At 34.8% G+C, this 19,943-nt stretch overlaps 2 protein-coding genes across 6 annotated transcripts; one reads left to right on the top strand and one right to left on the bottom strand.

Annotated features, from left to right (window-relative positions):
- The first annotated feature begins 60 nt into the window (after positions 1-60).
- LOC131938665 (ubiquitin-related modifier 1) lies at positions 61-2,411 on the top strand. Of its 5 annotated transcripts, none has more exons than XM_059296790.1 (5): positions 61-222; positions 1,360-1,430; positions 1,685-1,709; positions 2,084-2,132; positions 2,263-2,411. In XM_059296790.1, the coding sequence occupies exons 1-5, from the start codon at positions 179-181 to the stop codon at positions 2,329-2,331; spliced, it is 258 nt and encodes an 85-aa protein (XP_059152773.1). In that variant the 5' UTR covers positions 61-178; the 3' UTR covers positions 2,332-2,411. The 5 variants fall into 5 exon arrangements, with proteins under 5 accessions (XP_059152773.1, XP_059152771.1, XP_059152774.1 ...); XM_059296788.1 differs by lacking the exon at positions 1,685-1,709 and adding an exon at positions 1,559-1,640; XM_059296791.1 differs by lacking the exon at positions 1,685-1,709 and adding an exon at positions 1,559-1,640 and having other exon boundaries at positions 2,084-2,136.
- A 281-nt stretch (positions 2,412-2,692) lies between these two features.
- LOC131938664 (pre-mRNA-splicing factor 38B) lies at positions 2,693-13,572 on the bottom strand. The gene is made up of 9 exons (XM_059296787.1): positions 13,371-13,572; positions 7,541-7,698; positions 7,380-7,448; positions 7,128-7,279; positions 6,268-6,328; positions 4,695-4,814; positions 4,331-4,476; positions 4,051-4,200; positions 2,693-3,935 (listed from the first exon to the last, which is right to left on the bottom strand). Exons 2-9 carry the CDS (start codon positions 7,694-7,696, stop codon positions 3,347-3,349), a joined length of 1,443 nt encoding a protein of 480 aa, XP_059152770.1. The 5' UTR covers positions 7,697-7,698; positions 13,371-13,572; the 3' UTR covers positions 2,693-3,346.
- Between the last annotated feature and the right edge of the window lie 6,371 nt (positions 13,573-19,943).

Below are 19,943 nucleotides of genomic sequence, written 5' to 3'. Positions count from 1 at the left end.
CTTTTTTCATATGCGTGATTTTTGGAATTTGTTGCAATTTTTCAACAACTTGATCTGGCAAAAATGCTTTCATTTACCATGAAAATTTAAAAAATAAACACTGTTCTAGTAATGATTTAGATTTAGATCTACTACATTCTATCTAACCCAGCTGTTTGTTAATTTTATAAGATCTATTATGCTTTTACCACTGGATATTTATAATATATTTAAAGATAGAAAGTAAATTTATTGTTAGATAATGTCACTTTCTTTATCAGTAGAATTCAGGTATTTCCTCGTTTTTAGAATAATACATTAATACTTAAACTTAAGTTTGGATTTATTTTATAGATCTACTACTAGGAGTCTAAATCATAAGCTGTATTCATAGTATTCAAGTGTATTGTATTAAGTATTTTAAGTTTGAGCCTTTCAGTAAGTAGTTTAAAAGTTGGTAAAACCTTAGTCCCTTAGTTTAGCGTGGGAAATTATCGGGTAGCCTAATGTTTGTTGAGTTTCGGTAACTAGAGTTACGGTAAACCATGGTTTATTTCATTTGACCATTGAATATATTGAAATATAAATAAAGTGAAAGTCGATTGTAGCAAATTAATGTTTTCATTTTTTAAATTTTAAGTTTAATCGACAAAAGTAAACAAGAATAAATATAATAGTAGATTTGAATTAGTAGATCTAAAAAGAAAAGTCAAATGTAATAATTTAATGTTTTTGGCTTGCAGTGGATTTGCGACCATTAATTAATTAGATCTAGATCTAGCTAGCTGCTAGGCCAAGTTAAAAAAAAAACCTAGATTACGAAAATAGTAAAAATGATTACAAAGATGTAAAAATGATTACAAAAATAGTAAAAGTGAATAGAAACAGGGTTCGTACCCTATTTTGAAAAGGAAACAAGACCTTTGTAACCACACCATTATTTGTGCTTATAGCTGAGAAACTTTTGTCTGCTATTAAAAACTACCGGTATTCCCCCCCTCCCAAACACACACACAACAAGAGACTGTGGAGGGGTCACTGTGAGGTCACAGTAGCCCAGTCTAATACGTCATATCATGAACTGTAAATCTAATCGTCTTATTTTTTCTGGATCTTCACCATCCTCTTGACTGAAAATAATTAATAGTAAAAAGAAATGTTATAATAGGCCTAATATTATAATATAGGCAGAATCTTCCAGGAAAACTTCAGTCTGCAATATTAAATAATTATCAACTTAACTTCCCTATTTTAACTAACTTTTAAACTACTTACTGAAAGTCTCAAACTTAAAGAAGAAATAAAGTGGTTTTTTTTTTATTTATTTTTTTTCCAAATTCAAACTAAAAATAATAAAATGCATTCTATTCTTGATTTTAGTGGTGGTGCTGAATTACTGTGTGGAAATATTAAAAAGCATGATATTCATTTGCCCAAGCAAGATAGTAAATGTAAGTTTTGCTGAAATGTAGTTCATCAAGACAGCTCTAGAAGAATAGAATAGTCTAATCTTTGTTATTTTCATATTAATTGTTGAATAAGTAAACTGGCATTTTACAAATAACAGTTTCTATTACAGGGCAAATAAAAAATCTGTTATTGTGGCTCAAAGACAATATTATTCAAGAAAGACCTGAACTGTTTATGCAGGGAAACACAGTGTAATCAATTTCTAATTTCTTGAATTAATCCTTGATTTTTGCAGCATTTCTGTTCCTACAATCACTGAGGTACAGAATACATCAGATTTAACTTAATTATAGCCACTGTTAGTTTCCATTTTGTCATCATTCAAGAGTTTTATTTTTAAAATGGTAGTCCTAATAATGTCTAGCATTCAAATAAATAAATGTACATTTGCACTGTTTTTAGCTCTCAGTTACAATAGTAATTTAGTACATTTTTTAAAAGGATGTTTTCTCAGTAGTTAACAGCTACATGTCCATATTAATAAAGAATTTTATTTTACTGTTGCTAATTATTATCGAATTATTCACATCCCATATCATTAGCAAGTTATATTGTTGGAACAGTAACTATGATTGCATCAAGCCGGTTGTACTGTGATACTCCAATAAGTGTTTTAATTTATTTTTGTTTGCAGGAGGCCAGGGATTCTTGTATTAGTGAATGATGCAGACTGGGAGTTACTTGTAGGTATACTTATTAGCATTATTGTGAAAACTGATTTGTTTAATGGTATTGAAAAGATAACCAAAATAAGTTGGATAATACTCAAAAACCTATATATTCTCTAAAAACTTCTCTTTATACTATTTATAGGGTGAACTGGAATATGAAATTCAAGAAAATGACCAGATAGTTTTCATATCAACCCTTCATGGCGGATAACTGCGAAAGACACCTAGGGAGTGTGGTTTGGAAATTATTTTTTAACACTAGCGCCATAATAAATGTTTTTGGTCATCAATGGTGTTTTGTTTTGTCATGTTTTTCTGTGGCAGATTCTAAAGTGTAATTGAAGTTTATTTACCACAGAATAGTTAATCTACCTGTAAGTCTACTACTTCTTTGCCTAAAAAGAAAACAAAAAAAAATTAATTTTCATTTGCATCATTTTTATTGTAAGATAAGTATTTAGCTAATTTAGAATTTATGCAGCACATATTTAAATGAAGAGTTTTATCTTAAGTGAAAACTTTGGTCTCAACATAAAAAATGTATTTCAATATTGATGAACAATGTTTTTAAAAAAAAATAATAAATGGTGAAATGTTTAAATGACAGATCTACAATTAACTAATAGTATTAATTTCAATATTCAAAAAATGCATTTTAAATGTAAAACTTAACATTTTTTTTCAGTACTCTCCATTAAACTTAAATGTTCCAAAATCATGTTCAGTAATTTTTTTGCATTTTTACAAAATCTTACCCCATATGTTTTGATACCTAACAAAGAACTAAATTGTTAAGAAACTTGGGTAATCACACAATCACAACTTAATGTAAGTTGTATCCATTAACTTAAAAGTATATTAAAAACAAATGTCAAAAACAAATCTTTTTATATAGAAGAGCATGATTTTCATACAACAGCCACAATTTTCAAAAAGTAAATGATTACAATTTAGCAAAATCTAGAGGATTTGCTGTACAATATATAGTGTAGTCCTGACAATTATCATTAAACAACATGAGTTATATAAAAATTATCTGTTTCTAACCATAATGTAATTTTTAATGGAAATTTTTTAACAAGTTAATTTATTTAAACAAGTTTCCCCCTAAATAAAAAAAACCCATGTAACACAGACGATAACATATTTTAAAACAAAAAATGTAATGTTCTAAAAAGGCAAATTTTTTCACTTTATAAATGCTATGAATTAGACACAACAAAGTTTCAATGTCTCTTTTCCCTGTCCTTTTCTTTGTGCTTGTGCTTCTTTTCTTCTTTTTTATGCTCTTTTTTGCTGCGATGGTGTGCGTCTGTTTCTCTGTGAGATGAGGGACTGTCTGGGTAGTGATGTGTGGCATTATCCTGGTTGAATGGGGATGAATCTTTTTCACGGCTGTAAGATGGGCCATCCCTGTCACGTTGATGTGAAGTCAAACCATCCCTGTCATGGTGATGCGAAGATGAACGTTCTTTGCTCTCATGGCTGTGTGAATTCCTCATTTCCTGAGATCTTGACCGTGACCTTTTCTTTTCACGAGATCTTGACCGTGACCTTTTCTGTTCACGAGATCTTGACACTGACCTTTTCTTTTCACGAGATCTAGAACGAGACTTTTTTTTCTCATGAGACCTGGATCTTTTCTTCTCACGTGAGCGAGATCTTTTCCTGTCTCGCGAGCGTGAACGTGATCTTTTTCTTTCTCGAGAGCGAGATCTGTGTTTACTATGCTTACTACGTTTATGGTCTTTTTCTCTTTCCCTGCGCTGTCGTTCTCGCTCTTTTTCTAATTCCTTTGTAAAATCATCAGATGGTCTGGAAAAGAAAAAAGATTATAGAATTCTAATAAACTAGATATAAATAATAAACTAAATATAACAATCTAGACAATTAGTTAGAATTTATAAAACCAAACATAAAAAATAATTACTTAGAGTATGGACTACTTCTTGGAGATATTGGACGCCTTGGCGGTGATCTCCTAGGTGAGCGTCTTCTTGGTGGAGAAAATCGTTGTGGAGGTGTTCTTCTTGATACAGCACCATTTCTAAAGCTGTCTCTAGTATATCCACCACCTCGTCTTTAATATATTAAACAATCAATATAGCTCAAAACGTTACATTAGAAAACTCTAAATATAAAGCATTCATTTTAATGCAATAATGAAATATTTGCTTTCTTTCAAATATTGTTTGATTAAAGATTTGTACCCTCGTTGTGACATGGCTGCTCTCTCAGCCTCTCCAAAAGATACTTGATCGTCAGGAATGTGCTCAGGCTCATTATCTGTTTGTTCTCCATATCCATGGTAACCTGCAGTCACCGGTCTCGACCGAAGCTTGATATCAATGTCCTTCTGCAGTTAACATTAGAAACATATTATAACCCTGCATACAAATACAGCAGTTAACAAAACAGATGACTGAGATAACTAGATTATGTTTTAAGATTTATAAAAAAAAAGTGAGTAAACAAAACAAAGCCTGAAAGCTTGGAATAGCTGTTACTAAAATACACTAATTTTAGCTATAATTATAAAGTACCAGTAACTAATTGGCAATGAAAATGTATTACCTGAATAGGCACAGGTATTCTTGGGAAAAGAGTAGAATACCATTCAAGCTTTACTAGCCATTGCCTCAACATCTCTCCAATAGTCATCATGTGTCCACCACCTGCTTTAACATCCAGCTCCTGATTTTTTTGGAAAAAAAAAGACAAAAAAAAGAAAAAAAGATTAATAAAATTGCTTAAGACATACAAAAAAAAATTGGCTTTAATGTTAATCGCACCACTAAATTTGAAAGATTTGTCATTTATCAGTCTTTATTTCACACCCTAACAGGTTTCAACACATTGGAAAAGTATTTCTAACTCCAACATCCTGTGTATTTAATGATATAGCCACGTACTGTTTTATAGTGTACAGAGGGAAAATTCCATTAAAATTATCTGAGTGAGTGAAAAAAAATTAATGCTGAATCTGACTATATGTACGACATTCTTCACATCTTTTTGGGATTTTATTGATCCAGTCAAAACAACTTGTGTGTTTTTATGCCAATGATTACTTACCTCAACACTATTCAAAGCTAAACTAAAAGGGAAATGCCTACAATTACAATTTTTGTTATAAAATTTTGTTGAGGATGGGGTTAAATGCCATGGACAAATTTCCAGGTGAACAGAGAACAAGTCATAATAATATTATTGTTTAAAAAAAACTACATGAACATAAAAATAATGGAAAAAAATAATAAATGGCCCCCTTTCTGGGCCCCTTAGAATCTATTATAACCTCTGCTCGAGGCGTCCATGAAAGACTTTGGAGGATGCTGGGAGATATTGGAAATCCTCGCACGGGCTAAGGCAAAGACCCTGTACATACAAAACAGCACATCAATTATGGAACTATATACAGTACGTGTGAAGCTGATTTTTTTCTAACATTTAATACACTATTTGGTGATAATCAGCCAAAGATTCTCCTCAAGTCTGACTTATATTCTGAATCAGCATATAAAATTTACACATGCTAATATTAAAACAGTGTTTTCCTGAACTATAATAGTCAGTTCTAATTCTTTCTACATCCTAAGCTAGCTGTTGACTGTTAATTGTAAAAACTATGTATCCAATGGAGATTTAACTTCAAGAAGTAAACAGAAACAAACATTTTGTGGTTATAGCACATGTACATATGCATACTATGGCTATATCACAAAAGTTTATACAGAAAAGAGAAGCAAGCAACAGAAAAAAAGGATAGCACTAGAAAGATGATTTTTGTCAAATTTTGACAGTACTCACCAGTCAGTTTGAGCTGTTTTGTAGAGCAGCTCTATTTCCAGACAGATGGTGTGGAAATGTGTGTATTAATATGCCTTGTTTTTTTAAGTGTTGTGTTGCATTTTTTAAGTACAAGCTTGGCCCAACAGAAGAACAACTTTATTTTGGAAAACCTTTTTATAAATTTGCTGTAAACTTTATTTTTTTAAAAACTGTACTCATGATTGTTTCAAATTTAAAACATTTTACACTATCAATAAAAAGGAAAAGGTATCTTTGATATAATTTCATTACTATTTTTCAAGTAAAGAGCCAAGCCTGTTCAATGCCATTTTTGTCCCTAACAGTAGTGTCATACCTCTTCATCATCCAAATAAGGTTCATACCAGTCCCATAGATCAGGAGGAGGTTGTGTGTATCTATCAGTAAATTAGAAAAATTAGAAATATACACTGTAATTAACCATTAATGTCCCATTCATTCTACCAAAACTCCACCCATGACGGCCCAATGTAAGGAGCATAACTCTGTATGATCAAGTGAATAGTTTCACAAAATATTTGTTTTTGTCTAAATGAAATTGAAAATTAAGATAAAAACTACTGCTTAATGTTAAGAATAAACCTGGCTTTCCAACAGTATTAAATAGAATATATTATATTCGGTAAAAGTACAGTAAAAAAATAAAAAATGTCGGAGAAAATTCAAAACAGGTCATTTTCGGTAGTCAACTTTATTTATTTTTGTCTAAACAACTATGCATCGAATTTAACAGTTAAATATCAATTTGGTTATGTTTAAGATAAATAATTCATAAAATACATGCCTAGATACGTTTAGAGGCATTATTTTATTTTATTTTTAATATTAAATCTACTAAAAAAAGGACAGATGAGTCTAAAATTTCGAGATAGAAAAAAACTATTATTTTTTATCTTTCAAAAGCGCCATTGAAATTATAAGACCGGAAAAGGACGCTGAAACTATCCGACTTCCTGTTTAGTTAAAAATTAGGATTTGTAGGCCAAATTTTAATGAAACAAATTTAATTTTTCTATGCGTATTTTAAGCGGGCGGCAGCGGGCGTTACGGGACATTAACAGTGTCGGGCGGCAGCGGGCGTTACGGGACATTAATGGTTAAACAAGAAAATTTTGCTTATTTTTCTGAAGTTGACACAAAAAAAAACAACCTATGTATTAGAAAAATATAAATTACCTGATGTACATGAATCCAAGGCCTCTTATGTATGGAGAGTCTCCATGTGTAATGAGGTTATTGACCTGTTTCTTTGTCAATTTTAATGTAAACAGCTTGAATAGTAGACAATATGCACTAGAAACAATTCCTCCTGCACCAACACCTCGCACCTAATATGAAAGTTACAACAATATAAAAATGGTTTTGAGCAATTAAAATTTTTTAAAATAAAGTAACGTGATATGAATTAATAGCAGATTAATAACTTACACCTCCACACATCCCAGTCTGACCAGCTGTTTTTCTGCTGCCCTTTTCCCAAGGTTCTAAATGTTCAACCTGCCGAAGAATAAATGGGTACATTAAAAATAGCAAAGGGAAAAAATTGTGTGGCAAATTAAAAAACACCAGTGAAAAAAAAAGATGCTTACCCTGTAGAAGATTTCATCAACAACTTCATGGAAAGTTTTAAGTTCAAAGAGTTGAACTTTAAAATAAGGTGAGGACTGTATATTTGTTAAAATTAAGGTGTTGAGATTCATGGTCTTGTCATTGCCCCAAGCTGTAAGGGCATTGTTAGGTGCCATTTCTGGACAAATAAAAAGTTAAAATTTGTAAGGCTTGAATCCATTGGTTTAAAGATCCTTTAAAATCATCATTTACCATTTTGTAAAATCAAAGAAGTTTATATAATTAAAATATTACCTCAAAAGTCCAAGATTAATAAAAATTGATATCAATTAACATAAGCTTTACTAATATAGAGTTTTTATTTTACAAAATAGGACCTACAACAATTTTTACAAACTTATAATTTCTTATTTCTGATGGTATCTGCAAAATCTATGAGTGAATAAATGTACTATACATAATTCGAGTGACCACGAGCAGCTTGGACTGTACCAAACAAATCTCTGGCAATCGCTGATGCATACGAATGTAAAGGGTTAAACATGCATATTTAACTAAATGCAGGTAATGGCTCGACATCTAATATTTTGATTTTGCCCAAAGCTGTCCCTGAGTCCACCCAGTTCTGATAATTACTTGACTTCCAATAGGGAAAGTAAAATGTAGCTGAGCTTAGTGCTGACCTAATTTACTAAAACTATCTGCCATATGGATCAACAGGTCTGAAAACATCACCGCGAATGAAGGCTGTAGTTTCCATTTTGCATGCTAGATTCTGCCTTAATTTTTTTTGTTTTTTTTTTAATTGTTTATTGATTATGTTAACTTTTAGCTATCTTTTAGTGGAGGGGTCACAGTAGCCCAGTCTAATACGTCATATCATGAACTGTACCGTAACTTTTATTCCCCACTTCTCTCTCACCTAGCCAAACAGCACCATCTACGTACTTGGGGTCACGGTGAGTTCATACTAGATTAGATATCAGTGACCTTAGTTACTATGAGGGGCGGGTTAGTCCAGCCCTTAACATTTTCACGGTCAGTCAAGCAACAACAACAAAAAAAGACAGGTCTAACACTCTTCCCCCCTCCCCCAATGACGTAGTAACTGAGAAATCAGGTTTCTTCTCCGATACCCAGCGAAAAACGTCATACCACAGTGTAGACCCATCCAGACTTTTTCCAGACTGCGTACAAACCCTGTTAAACAATGTTTAGTAGCAGAAACATTTAGCTGAAACACTTAAAAATAACTAGTTATACAAAATAAGTAATAGAGCAGCATTTCACACGCAATTAAAATAAATCTATCCAAATTTTAAACGTTCTGTATTAAAAATAAAGGATGACGCCAAATAAAGTATGGTTTACAGTACTTCCGGTGGATACCTGAACTGTGTGACAGACTTTGATATTGTTTTACTGTTTTTTACTGCTATACCATTTCGGAATAATAGTATTTCTCGCTAACCCGGAGGCGTGGCTGGTTGCTAACAACAATATGGCGTACGGACCGGATGCATGACTTCCGACGATTTTTCGTCTTAGATCCAGAGACCTTCTTAGAATTACGTTTAAAAATGTTTATCACGAGTAAAATGGCGGGTTTTCACGCTATAAAACATGCTATAGGTGGCAAGGCTAAATATGCCAGAAAAGCATTTTAAAATTTGCTTTGGAGAATGAAGGCTAAATTTAAAAGTCGGTCTCATTAAAATTAATAGAACTTCTAAAATATCAGCCCGGAGGTCACAAAAATGAATTGGAGGTTGTAGAACTATTAGGTTTATCATTATATGAAGAAATAAATCAAATATTACATGCGCTTTTTAAAATAAGACACGACTTTTGAATGACAACCAAATTTATTTATTTTTTTAAACCACGTGACCGCTATTTGATGATCACTAGTGGGGAACTTCCGGTACATGGCCACTTAAAAAGTCTAACCTATTTGTGGTTTTCTTTAGCTTCAAGCGTAAGAAGTAGGTTGAATTATGGATTTTTTAAAATAAAATATTCTGTTATTTCAAATACACCATTAAGTTCCTTACCCCTTAAGAGAACATTTGACACCACATTTAAATATCTAGCTTAATCGGTTGACGAGAAAAGAGAGAATTTAAATTTTTTCCGAGAATGGAAAATGAAAGTCAGAACATCGTTTTTGCTCCTCGACCGGCATAACATGACGTCGTGGTTTTGTGTGCACGAGCTTTTAATTCCCGCCATGGTAATTGCGTCAGCTTAGGTTATTTAATCACAGGAAAATAACAAAAAGCAACTGGTTGATAATAAAACTAGATCTAGTTATTTTATTATTTATTAAATTCTAATCTACATGTTATTCATACCATTTTATGAAGTAATGAACACCTGCATAAATCAAATGACCATAATAAATATTTTTATTTCAAATTCTAATTTTAAATAATAAATATGCATAAAATAATATGATAGTAATAGTTAAGAGTTAAGATAGTTTATAAATACAAATACATTTTACACTCAATCACATTATATTGAGTCAACAGTGTGGCAGCTGAGGTTCATACATGGTATTAGTGTCTTTTTTTTTTTACATTACATTTTTTTTTTCATCTTGAAAACATGACGCATGTGATTTTTTTTAAAAATAAAATCTCCAAACATCGTCACTCGCGTGATTGCTTGCTTATGTTTACTATCCTGTGGATGAAAAATCCCACCACGGTCGCGGGGTCACCGTGACTTCAGCAGGCCTATAGTACACGTCATAGAATGAACACGCGCAGACGAGATGGTCGGTGTCTTCACTTCTCTCTCTCTCTTCTCCCCCCCCCCCCCCCACCCTTCTTCAAGCTAATTGAAAAACAGACCTATTTCCCTTCTGGTCATTTTTTTTAAAAGCTCGGTCGTTTTTTTAAAAGTTCGCATATCAGCCAGCTGTATAAAAAAATATTTTTTTAACTAGATCTACGTCTAGCTTAAAAAAATAAATAAATAAACGCTTAAAATGCACGTAAACAGATTATTTAGCGCCAAAAAAAAAGGCCGCTGAACGAGCATTTTTTAAAATACGCAGCAATGAAAAAGGCTAACGGCCAATCAATTAAGTCTAAAAATCGCTGTAATTAGGCCTAGCGCTGAAAAAGGCCACTGAACGAGCATCACTGATTATATAAACGAATAGGCCACGCGGCGTTGACGAGGTTAACCACCGGTCACGAATGCAGCAACGGTCGGCCCACAGTGAAGAAAAAATCAATATACTAATAAAATTACTAATACAATAATAATGTCCATAATTTTACTTTTTCCCCACATGCTACAATTGAATAATATTTAATAATAATTAAAATACTAGACTTAACAGTTCATTCCGTAAAAAACAAAAACTAGTTGTTTCAGTCTGGCAACTAGCGTAGCAATGACGTCATGATACTAAAAATAGCGGATAGAAATGTCAGGGTGGGTACCTCATTTTGGAATCAGATTTTGGAAAGTAGAATCGATAATACTGTAAATATACATGGTAATTATCTCAATTATATATTAATTTAGTGTTATCGGAGCCGTTTTCCCCGTTATTCAGGGATGTGACCAGACCAGGCAAAAAAATTAGGAAATTTTCTTCGGATAATAACTCAATATGTTTTATCTACTTTTTATCGCGGTTAAGCAGCTTCATACTGTTACTGTACTTATTAATTGCTTAATGAAATTAATATTTTTAAATACAAGAACTTTATGTTACTCTAAAATGACATTGAAAGTCTTGTCTAATTGCAATTTAATGTTTACCTTATAAACAACATTTTAAAAATTACAAGTAGCAATTAAGTTTTATTTTACCATTAAGCTAATTTAAACTGTACTATTCTAGTGTAGATTCTAGATGTACTCCTGTTTTCAATTTTTAAATAGGGGGCCTAATGCCTTATATTCTTTTAAAGATTGGATTGGTAAAAATATTTGTCTTTAACTGTAAAGACCCTAGATTAAGATTAGTTACAATTTGAAAGTTTTAGTTTAATGTGATGGAAAAATGAAATGGACCAGGTTAGCTAAAATTAGATAGGGTCTGATATGTAAACCAAAGTTAATCATAATGATAACCAAGCCACATCGATATTTATGTTTTTTTGGAATAGCTGTAAATTGTTAGGAGTCATCCACGTTTTTTTTACGATATTTACCTCCCCTCTCTCCTACAAATGCCAGACTCCCCCCCCCCCCCCCCCCCACAGTCTGAACGTATTTTTTCTTCCACAAACAAGACACGGTCGTAGTCACGTTGAGTTTAGTATTTTTTTAAATATGTAGGCCTACGAAGCATAAGCATATTTCAGGAACAGCTATTTGAAATTGACTGTGACGTCATTTTTTTTCCACAAGCAGTACTGAAGACGTACTTGCGGTCAAGGCGAGGTCACAAGAGACACCGTTGCTACGAGGTGGGGCGGGTTAGTCTAGTCCTCATAGTCACCTTTTGCAAGGATTTCCATATTAATTTGAGATTGCGAAATAAAATAAAATCAGAGAGAAACTGTAGATTTAGGCGGGTTAAAATACCGATAGGTAAATTAGGCTATATCGACAGCTAGATTACCAGGCTTAAGATATGTAAGTTTTATTTGAATAACTGCATTATTTTAGATTACCTTTTCCCGTGTTTTTGATAAATAGTTAACTGAAAATATCAGCGGAAAATTTGGACTAAAAAAAGTGTGCTTTAAAAAAATTCGAAAGTCCGCCGAAATTCCGAATCTTAATCTATGTTTAATCTTGATCTAGCACCGTCAGACCCAGCGCAATTGACCAATCGAAAAGAAATGCGCATATTCGAGTGTCCGTTTGACCTAAGTACAGTAGTTGTCGATTTAAATTTAAATACGAATAAGTGGAATGAGCATGTCGGCCCTTTCAGTAGAAGACATTTCCGTTTTTTTTTTCCTAATTTTTAAAACTTCGTAAACAATTGAAACTCGGCGGAAAAATTCGGCGAAAATTAAATCAGCGGAGGAAAATCGCAACTGAAACGGAAAAATCGGATTTCCGCTAAAATTCGGAAAAGTCACATCCCTGGTTATTGGGTCGTTTTTGGCCGCGGTTCAGTTTTTACGGAGAGTGCTCCACTAGAAATCCTCTCATTATTTACAAACACAATTCTCGCGATTTTTTCTGGCATTCTAAGGCATATTATCCATTTTATTAGCATTTTGTGTTAAAATAATGATCAGAGTTGGCGAGATAAACAGTTCTTTAATTTGTCGTGGATAGGACCCCTAAAATAAATTTAGAAACCGTCAGAAAACGACGCATGACGTTTCAGGGTCAGAGGTCAATCCAGCCATCTAAGTGACGAACCGACCTAGTAAGAAGAGTTGTCATGGAGAGGTGTGTTGTGCATTTTTGTGAGTGTCAATAAATATTTAATTAGCCCAACTAATTTAGTTTAAAACGAACTAAAACGTCAAAATTAGTGCCTAATGGATTAAATATGGTTGTCTATCATTCAGTAGTCATGTTTAATTTGAAATTTGGATAAATTCTAGATTTAGTAGGAAAAACTACGGAATAATAACCGAAGCTAAACTAAGGTTTTACCTGACTTAGTTTACTAATGTGCCAGCTACAAGTTGAAACTTTTTTTTTATAAAATAATAGTTTTGAGATTTTCATCAAAATGCCTAAAATTAAGATTCTAGTCTAGATCTAGATCCTGATCTAGATCTAGGTTACCACCAGTCGATCTCTAACTCAGTCTAAGACTAAGTCCTTAAGAACTTAAGAGACTAAACTCTAAAACTCTAATCAAATAAATTGTAAAATGTGTAGAATCTAGATCTAGAACTAGAATCTAGTTACCTTGGCAATTATGTTATATTAATATAATATATCTTTGTCATAAACCGCAACTTGTGAGAAGTGAAGATATAGATCTATCTAGATCTATATCTAGACAACTTCAATTGTTTTTACAACAATAGAGATTCGAGATCTAGATTATTAAAGCACACTCGTAAGATGAACGTCGACGCTTCTGGGTCTGGACTAGATAACAACATCTAAATCACTAAAAGCGCCCTCTTGCGGATGTCTACCGTCCGCAAATTAACGAATGTTACCGAGAGTACTAACAAAAGATCTTTGATAAGGGGCCATTTATAAAATTTATATAAATGACGTCCTAAAATGATGTCACACCTCAGCCTACAACCCCCCCCCCCCTCAAAATTGCAGTTGAATGTTTTTTTACCAATATCCTGTCTGAACTCTTTCAACATAGATCTAGAGTATTTTAATAAATTTCTAGACTACTCCAGAGTTTTTTAGTTAAGTTTAAAATTTTAGTGAAGCTAAAATTTCAACGATATTTTATTACTCTTTTGTCAAATCTAATGCTTATTATATGGTCTTATTCAGTGTTTCTTTCAGAATTTTTTTTCTGGGGGCACTTGATATTTTCAGGGGGGGGGGGGAGGGGGCGGACAAAATTTTCCGGACGGGGACACTGGTAAAAGTATGTTTTCTATATAAATTTCGTTAGGGGGCGGTAGACTTCCTTTCCCCACCCTCTCGAAGAGATGCCTGAAAGGAACTCTGGTCTTGCTCTGGTCTTAGGGGTCGTCCATAAATAACGTCACACTCGTAGGGGGGAGGGGGTCCGTAATTTTGTGACGGTGTGTGATGGGGGAGGGGGGGTCAGGTGGTGCGACGTCACACTTAAGCATTATAAAAAAGCAATGTTAGAAAACGAATTTTAGACGTTATTTCGCGTTTTAGAAAACTGTTTTAATAAATTGCAATAGGAATTGATTAAAATATTCTATTTTGACAGAGTTCAGACACGATTGTAGAAAAATATCGATGTTTTAAAAAAAAAATTCAACTGCAATTTTGAGGCGGGGTTTTATGCTGAGGTGTGACGTCATTGTAGGGGGGTCTGGCTTTTTGTGACGACGTGTGACGGAGGGGAGGGGGAGGTAAAATCGTCAAGAAAAGCGTGACGTCATGACCCCTTATGTATTGAATCTTAGTTGTTGGGGCGCGGGTTTGTCCACAGTCCACACTACTACCAGACGCCCTATGTTGTGTAGTATGACAACCCTGAGTGTAAGTTATTTCTCTCCGCAAGGGTAGAACACCGTCTAAGAATATAGGATTGGTAACACATTGATGAAATGAAACCCTCTGAAAATGTTGCGCCAGACTTTCTTCTGAGACTGCGGCAACGCGCGGGACGGTCACACTATTGTGACTTGTTTAATGTTTGCGTGAGTTGGCCTATAGATGGTTTACTTTTCTTATTAATGTTTTACTAAAAGCTGTTGCGTAAAGACCAAGAGCATCGCGCATTTTCGCATTACAAAAGACGTGTAGACGAATGCTTTTTTTAACCGTAAGCCATCCATTATATGATACAGCAGAGGCATAGCGAAGGGGGGGGGGCAGGGGGTGCATATGTCCCCGGGCGCCGACCTTAGGGGGCCTCAAAATGGGTTGGAAAACAAATTAAAATCTCATTTGAGCTGCATTTTTGCTTTTTATAAATATTTTAAAAATTTATGAGGTTTGTGAGAGTGGGGGTGGGGGGGGGGGGGGGAATGGGGATGCAAATCGAAAGTTCGGGGGGGGGGGGGGGGTGCAAATCGAAAATTGAAAGGATGATCCCGAGGGGGGCGCCAAATTGAAAGTTTGTCCCCGGGCGCCGGGAAGGGTCGCTACGCCTCTGTGATACAGTCGTACGTCGATATTCGAGTGCCCCGATTTAAGAGTTTTTTTGGGATGCGAGCGTGCTAAAAATTTGCTTTTGACATGCGAGCAAATTTTGTAATCGGATTATGGGTATAACAGATGCAACTGTGCATCGGGGGCTATTTAATGACACTTAACTAACAAAACGGTATATCCGTGTCACGATAGTCACGATAGTGTTTCTTCCAGAAAATTTGAAACTTGTAGCTGTTGGGAAGGGGGTGGACTTAAATTTCAGTGGGAGGGTGGGGAATGGACGTTGAAGGAAACTCTGGTCCCTAGGAGGAAGCGAATTTTCGTCATAATAGGTTTCTTGCACTTTTGGATTCTTTTGGTCCGATTTCTTAATTTAGGAATAAAAACTTAAATGAGAAAAAAAAATTCTTAGTTTAAAAAAAATGTATGACCCTGCCTCTAAAAAAAACAAGATCATAGTTTTCCAATATTACACGACGATCGCTTAATTCGAACTGTTTGACATCCGCCATTATATTGTATTTGGCTTCTTTGGAAAGCTGGGTTTCTCCGCTATTTGTTAATTGTATTTTCCGTAAAAACGGAAACACGCCAAGAGCTTTCAACAGACTTTCCAAATCACACAGAAATGGTATTTTTCCTGACCTAGTTGTTATTCTTCGTTCTTAAATTTAGTGTTTGAAGGTATTCCCTCCAACACAACCAGGACGCGTCAGCTGGTTATGTGCCATATAGGTCTTTGACTCCGATTTCACACTACTTTTCTTTTTGGATTTGCTCGCATAGCCTTTGTCCAACCAAGAACAAACTACAATTAAAGCAACAGTTCTTTGATTTTGGAGTTGTATATCTTGGAAGAGTTGCTGTCCTCAGTTATCGAACTAGTTTGTGTTAGCCCTATTAAAGAGTTGTCTTGAAAAAAGTTTTTATAATCTCCCCTAAACTTTCTCGTGTATCTTTAGATATTAATAAGGGAGATTAGCACTTCCAGTGCAATCGGTATGTAAAAATGTTTTTTTTTTAATTTTTTTTTAGTCCTTAAAAAGAGATGTGCGCGGGAACTTAGAAAAGGAAACATTGATTTATGTTTTAAAAAGTTAATTTAACATCTAATTAAGTCAAATTTTATGTCACATTTTATTGTCATTAAGGTCTTTAACTCAGAGGCGTAGCGACCCTTCCCGGCGCCCGGGGACAAACTTTTCGATTTGCACTTCCCCCACAAGATTTCGATTTGCACCCCCCCCCTCAAACTTTCGATTTGCATCTCCTCAACCTTTCAATTTATTTTTCCAACCCATTTTGGCGCCCCCTAAGGTCGGCGCCCGGTGACATATTCCCCCCCCCCCGCCCCCCCCCCCCCCCCCACCCCCCCCAACCTCGCTACGCTACTGCTTTAACTACATATTGTAACAAATCGGCCCAGTAGAAGTGATATTTCTTTAGAAATCGGAAATACCGTAAAGTAATACTTCCGTCTCCGAAAATCACTCAAGTAACAAGATTTGCCACAAACACACAAATAAACGTTGCAACTTTTACGGGGTAGTCCACAACTGACGTCACACCGGTGTGTGATGAGGGGAAAGGGGGGGGGGGGTAGATTGTGTTACATTATACTTTTGCATTATAAAAAAGCAATGTTAGAAAACGAGTTTTAGCCGTTATTTCGCGTTTTAGAAAACTATTTTAATAAATTGTAATAGGAATTGAGTAAAATACACTATGTTGACAGATTTCAGACAAGATTTTGGAAAAATGTCGATGTTTTAAGAAAAATTCAACTGCGATTTTGAGGGGGGGGGGGGTGTAGACTGAGGTGTCGATGTCATTTAGAGGGAGGGGTCTGGCTTTTTTGACGATGTGTGACGGAGGGGAGGAGGAGTTAAAAATCGTCAAAAAAGCGTGACGTCACTTATGGATGACCCCCTAAATAAAAGCTTGTAATAAAAGAGTCACAAGTGGTTATTTTCACCCAACTAATGGACCTATAACTAGCTCAACTTGAAAACCAGGATTCGCATAATCAACTCCAATGTAAAGTATGTTTTGCTGTATGAAGCAGAAGCCTGTGCAGGACAACCAAAACTACATTTCGATTTACATCAGAGAAGTGAAAAATGGGAGGGTAGCTTTTCTCTGGTAATTGTCCAATTATTACTACATTTGTGCCTAGATCTATATGGTGACACCATTTAGGGGGGGGGGTGACACCAAGGCAAAAAATAGCAAAATATATAGAGAAAAATTTGAGGGGGGGGGGGTGCAAATCTCAAGTTTGAAAGTTTGTCCACGGGAAGGGTCGCTACGCCTCTGGGGGGTGTCACCCGACCTCGCTACGCCACTGTATCTATATCAGTGGTTCCCAAACTTTTTCAAGTGGCGACCCCCTTTTATAAAAAGTAAGTGAACTTCGACCCGCATAGAATTTAAAAGAAGAAATTAGTAAGGATATTAATAAGCACTAAAATAAGATTTTCTAGTAGCCTTTCAATATGAATTATTCTTGATAACTGTTTTAATACGATGAGTAAAATTTCATGCTATTAATTAGCCTCGACATTCGCGGTTGAGTTTTTGTTAACGCCAACCTCAAGGGAAGCAGAGAATCGACTACGTGTCAATGCAGTTTCTTCTTTCTTCTAAAGGAAATAACTACACAATTCGTTTTCAAGAGATTCATTTATTTATCTTACAATCAGATTCATCTACTACACTGCAGAGTTTCTCAAACATGGCAATATTTCCAAGATTTATTCTTCTTCGCTAATTTTGCACCTTTGAAAAAAATGCCCCGAGATTATCTTAAAAGAGATAATATTCGTTCATTTTCCCAGAAGTTTCATGTTGAGCTTATGTTGATGTTCGAATATATCTACTAGGTACGATACTCACTTCAACTACTCTTCGTTGTTCAAGTATATCAAACGGTCTTGTTTCCCTTGCACTTCCAAGAACAATTTGATTTCATCTTTCAATTAAAAGAAAGCATTCACATTTCCTTTTGACAGCCAGCGTACTGTAGTCTAGAAAAGCAGAACCTCGTGATCTTTATTAGCAGTGGAGTCGTAAGAGTCGTGCTGGCGAGGACATACCGGTGAATTATGCAATGGATTCCCCTTGGTTAGGGAGCTAAATCTTTTATTGTTTTCTGAAAGCCCGATTTTGACCCAAACATAGATGGCGCACCATCAGTACAAACCCCACAGCCGTATTCCCATTTTAAACATCCAGTTTCAAAAAACGTATTTATTTTCTCCATATCTTCACAAAATAGCAACTCTTCTTTGCTATCATCTGAATGAATATATTTCACACAGACAAGCAACTGCGAACATGAACTCACGTCTGTTGATTCATCAACTTGAAAAGCAAACAATGGCGAAAGCTTGATTTCATTCAAAATTTTCTCTTTAACATCTACGGACATATCTGCTTATAAGCCGCTGAATAGTGTTATTAGACATAGATATTTGTTGTGCCTTAACTGCACTGGAATCCCCAAGAATTAATTTCACCATCTCCAACATGCAGGGTTTGCAAAAATGTTCTCCTATTGAGTAATTTTTATTGCTTGGTAATTTCTAATGCGACTTCATTTGATACTTTCACTAGGCCTAATGCTATATTTCCTTGGTGAAAACTTCCTGTTCGATCAAGTCTCTGACATTTGCAACTAGGTCTAGCTTCATGCGGACGAAATAACTCCATATCTTTTTGGTGTGTTCCGAATAACTTGTCTCAAAATGACGTTTTAGTTTTAAAGGTTTCATAGACTCATGACTGAGAAAAACTTTGCACAGTACGCATTGTTTCTTCTCTATTCCATTTCCAGTGATGTTAGTAAAGTCGAATTTCAGATCTTCTAAATATTTATATTTTTAATTTCTTTGCTAGGGTTTAGTCTACCGGTTGGTACCCCCCCCCCCCCGCCACAGAAAGCCCTCTGCGACCCACAGTTTGGGAACCCATGATCTAGATCTAGATCTTGTCTACTATGGGCTTTCTAAAAGTTCGTGACTTCCAGTGGCGTCGCTAGGCCGGGTGTCACCCGGTGCGGCACTTCGTGGTGTCACCCCCCCCCCCCACAAAGAAACAAAGTATATATATATATATATATATATATATATATATATATATATATATATATATATATATATATATATATATATATATGGTCTGGTGTCAAATTTTCGATTTGCACCCCCCTCAAACTTTCGATTTACACACACACCCGCAAAGTTTTCTCTATATATTTTGCTATTTTTTCCTTGGTGTCACCCCCTAAATGGTGTCACCCGGTGCGGGCCTCTGGTGACTCCATCCTCTATCGGGCGTCTTTATCCTCCCCCTTTCATAAAAAATGTAGATCTAGATGTAGTCCCTTCCAAAATATTAGCACTTAAAGTCTTCAACACTGTTCTTAAAATTGAAAGGCATGTTTTTGTTTTAATTCGCGATTTAAAAAAAAAACAAGTTAATTAAAAAGTCTAGTGACATTTAAGCGCAATTTCCTTATGTTATCTAAAAATAGCTCTGTCGTAGCGTAAATCAAGAGCAGGGTTAGTAAAACCATTGGTTAGTTATTAAAACGTTTTTATTAAAAAAAATTTCAGTATTTTGCATGTTTTATTTACAATAGAGTTACATGACTAAAAACCATTGCGCGCCTAGCTACTGAACGTGATGACGCAGTCATTGAACGTG

Source organism: Physella acuta, unplaced genomic scaffold (assembly GCF_028476545.2).
Source record: "Physella acuta isolate Inbredline_101_S28 unplaced genomic scaffold, ASM2847654v3 ptg000255l, whole genome shotgun sequence".
Classification (NCBI taxonomy): Eukaryota; Metazoa; Mollusca; class Gastropoda; family Physidae; genus Physella; species Physella acuta.
This window is presented reverse-complemented; position numbering and strand designations above follow the sequence as displayed.

Excerpts from the sequence above, each read along its gene's own strand:
- LOC131938664 (XM_059296787.1), bottom strand. The coding sequence starts at position 7,696 with ATGGCACCTAACAATGCCCTTACAGCTTGGGGCAATGACAAGACCATG. Across the intron at positions 6,329-7,127 it reads CTTGGATTCATGTACATCAG|ATACACACAACCTCCTCCTG; the intron begins GTAATTTATATT and ends ATTTACTGATAG. Across the intron at positions 3,936-4,050 it reads AGAAGTAGTCCATACTCTAA|ACCATCTGATGATTTTACAA; the intron begins GTAATTATTTTT and ends TTTCTTTTCCAG.
- LOC131938665 (XM_059296788.1), top strand. The coding sequence starts at position 179 with ATGCTTTTACCACTGGATATTTATAATATATTTAAAGATAGAAA. Across the intron at positions 1,431-1,558 it reads GCCCAAGCAAGATAGTAAAT|GGCAAATAAAAAATCTGTTA; the intron begins GTAAGTTTTGCT and ends TTTCTATTACAG. Across the intron at positions 2,133-2,262 it reads ATGCAGACTGGGAGTTACTT|GGTGAACTGGAATATGAAAT; the intron begins GTAGGTATACTT and ends TACTATTTATAG.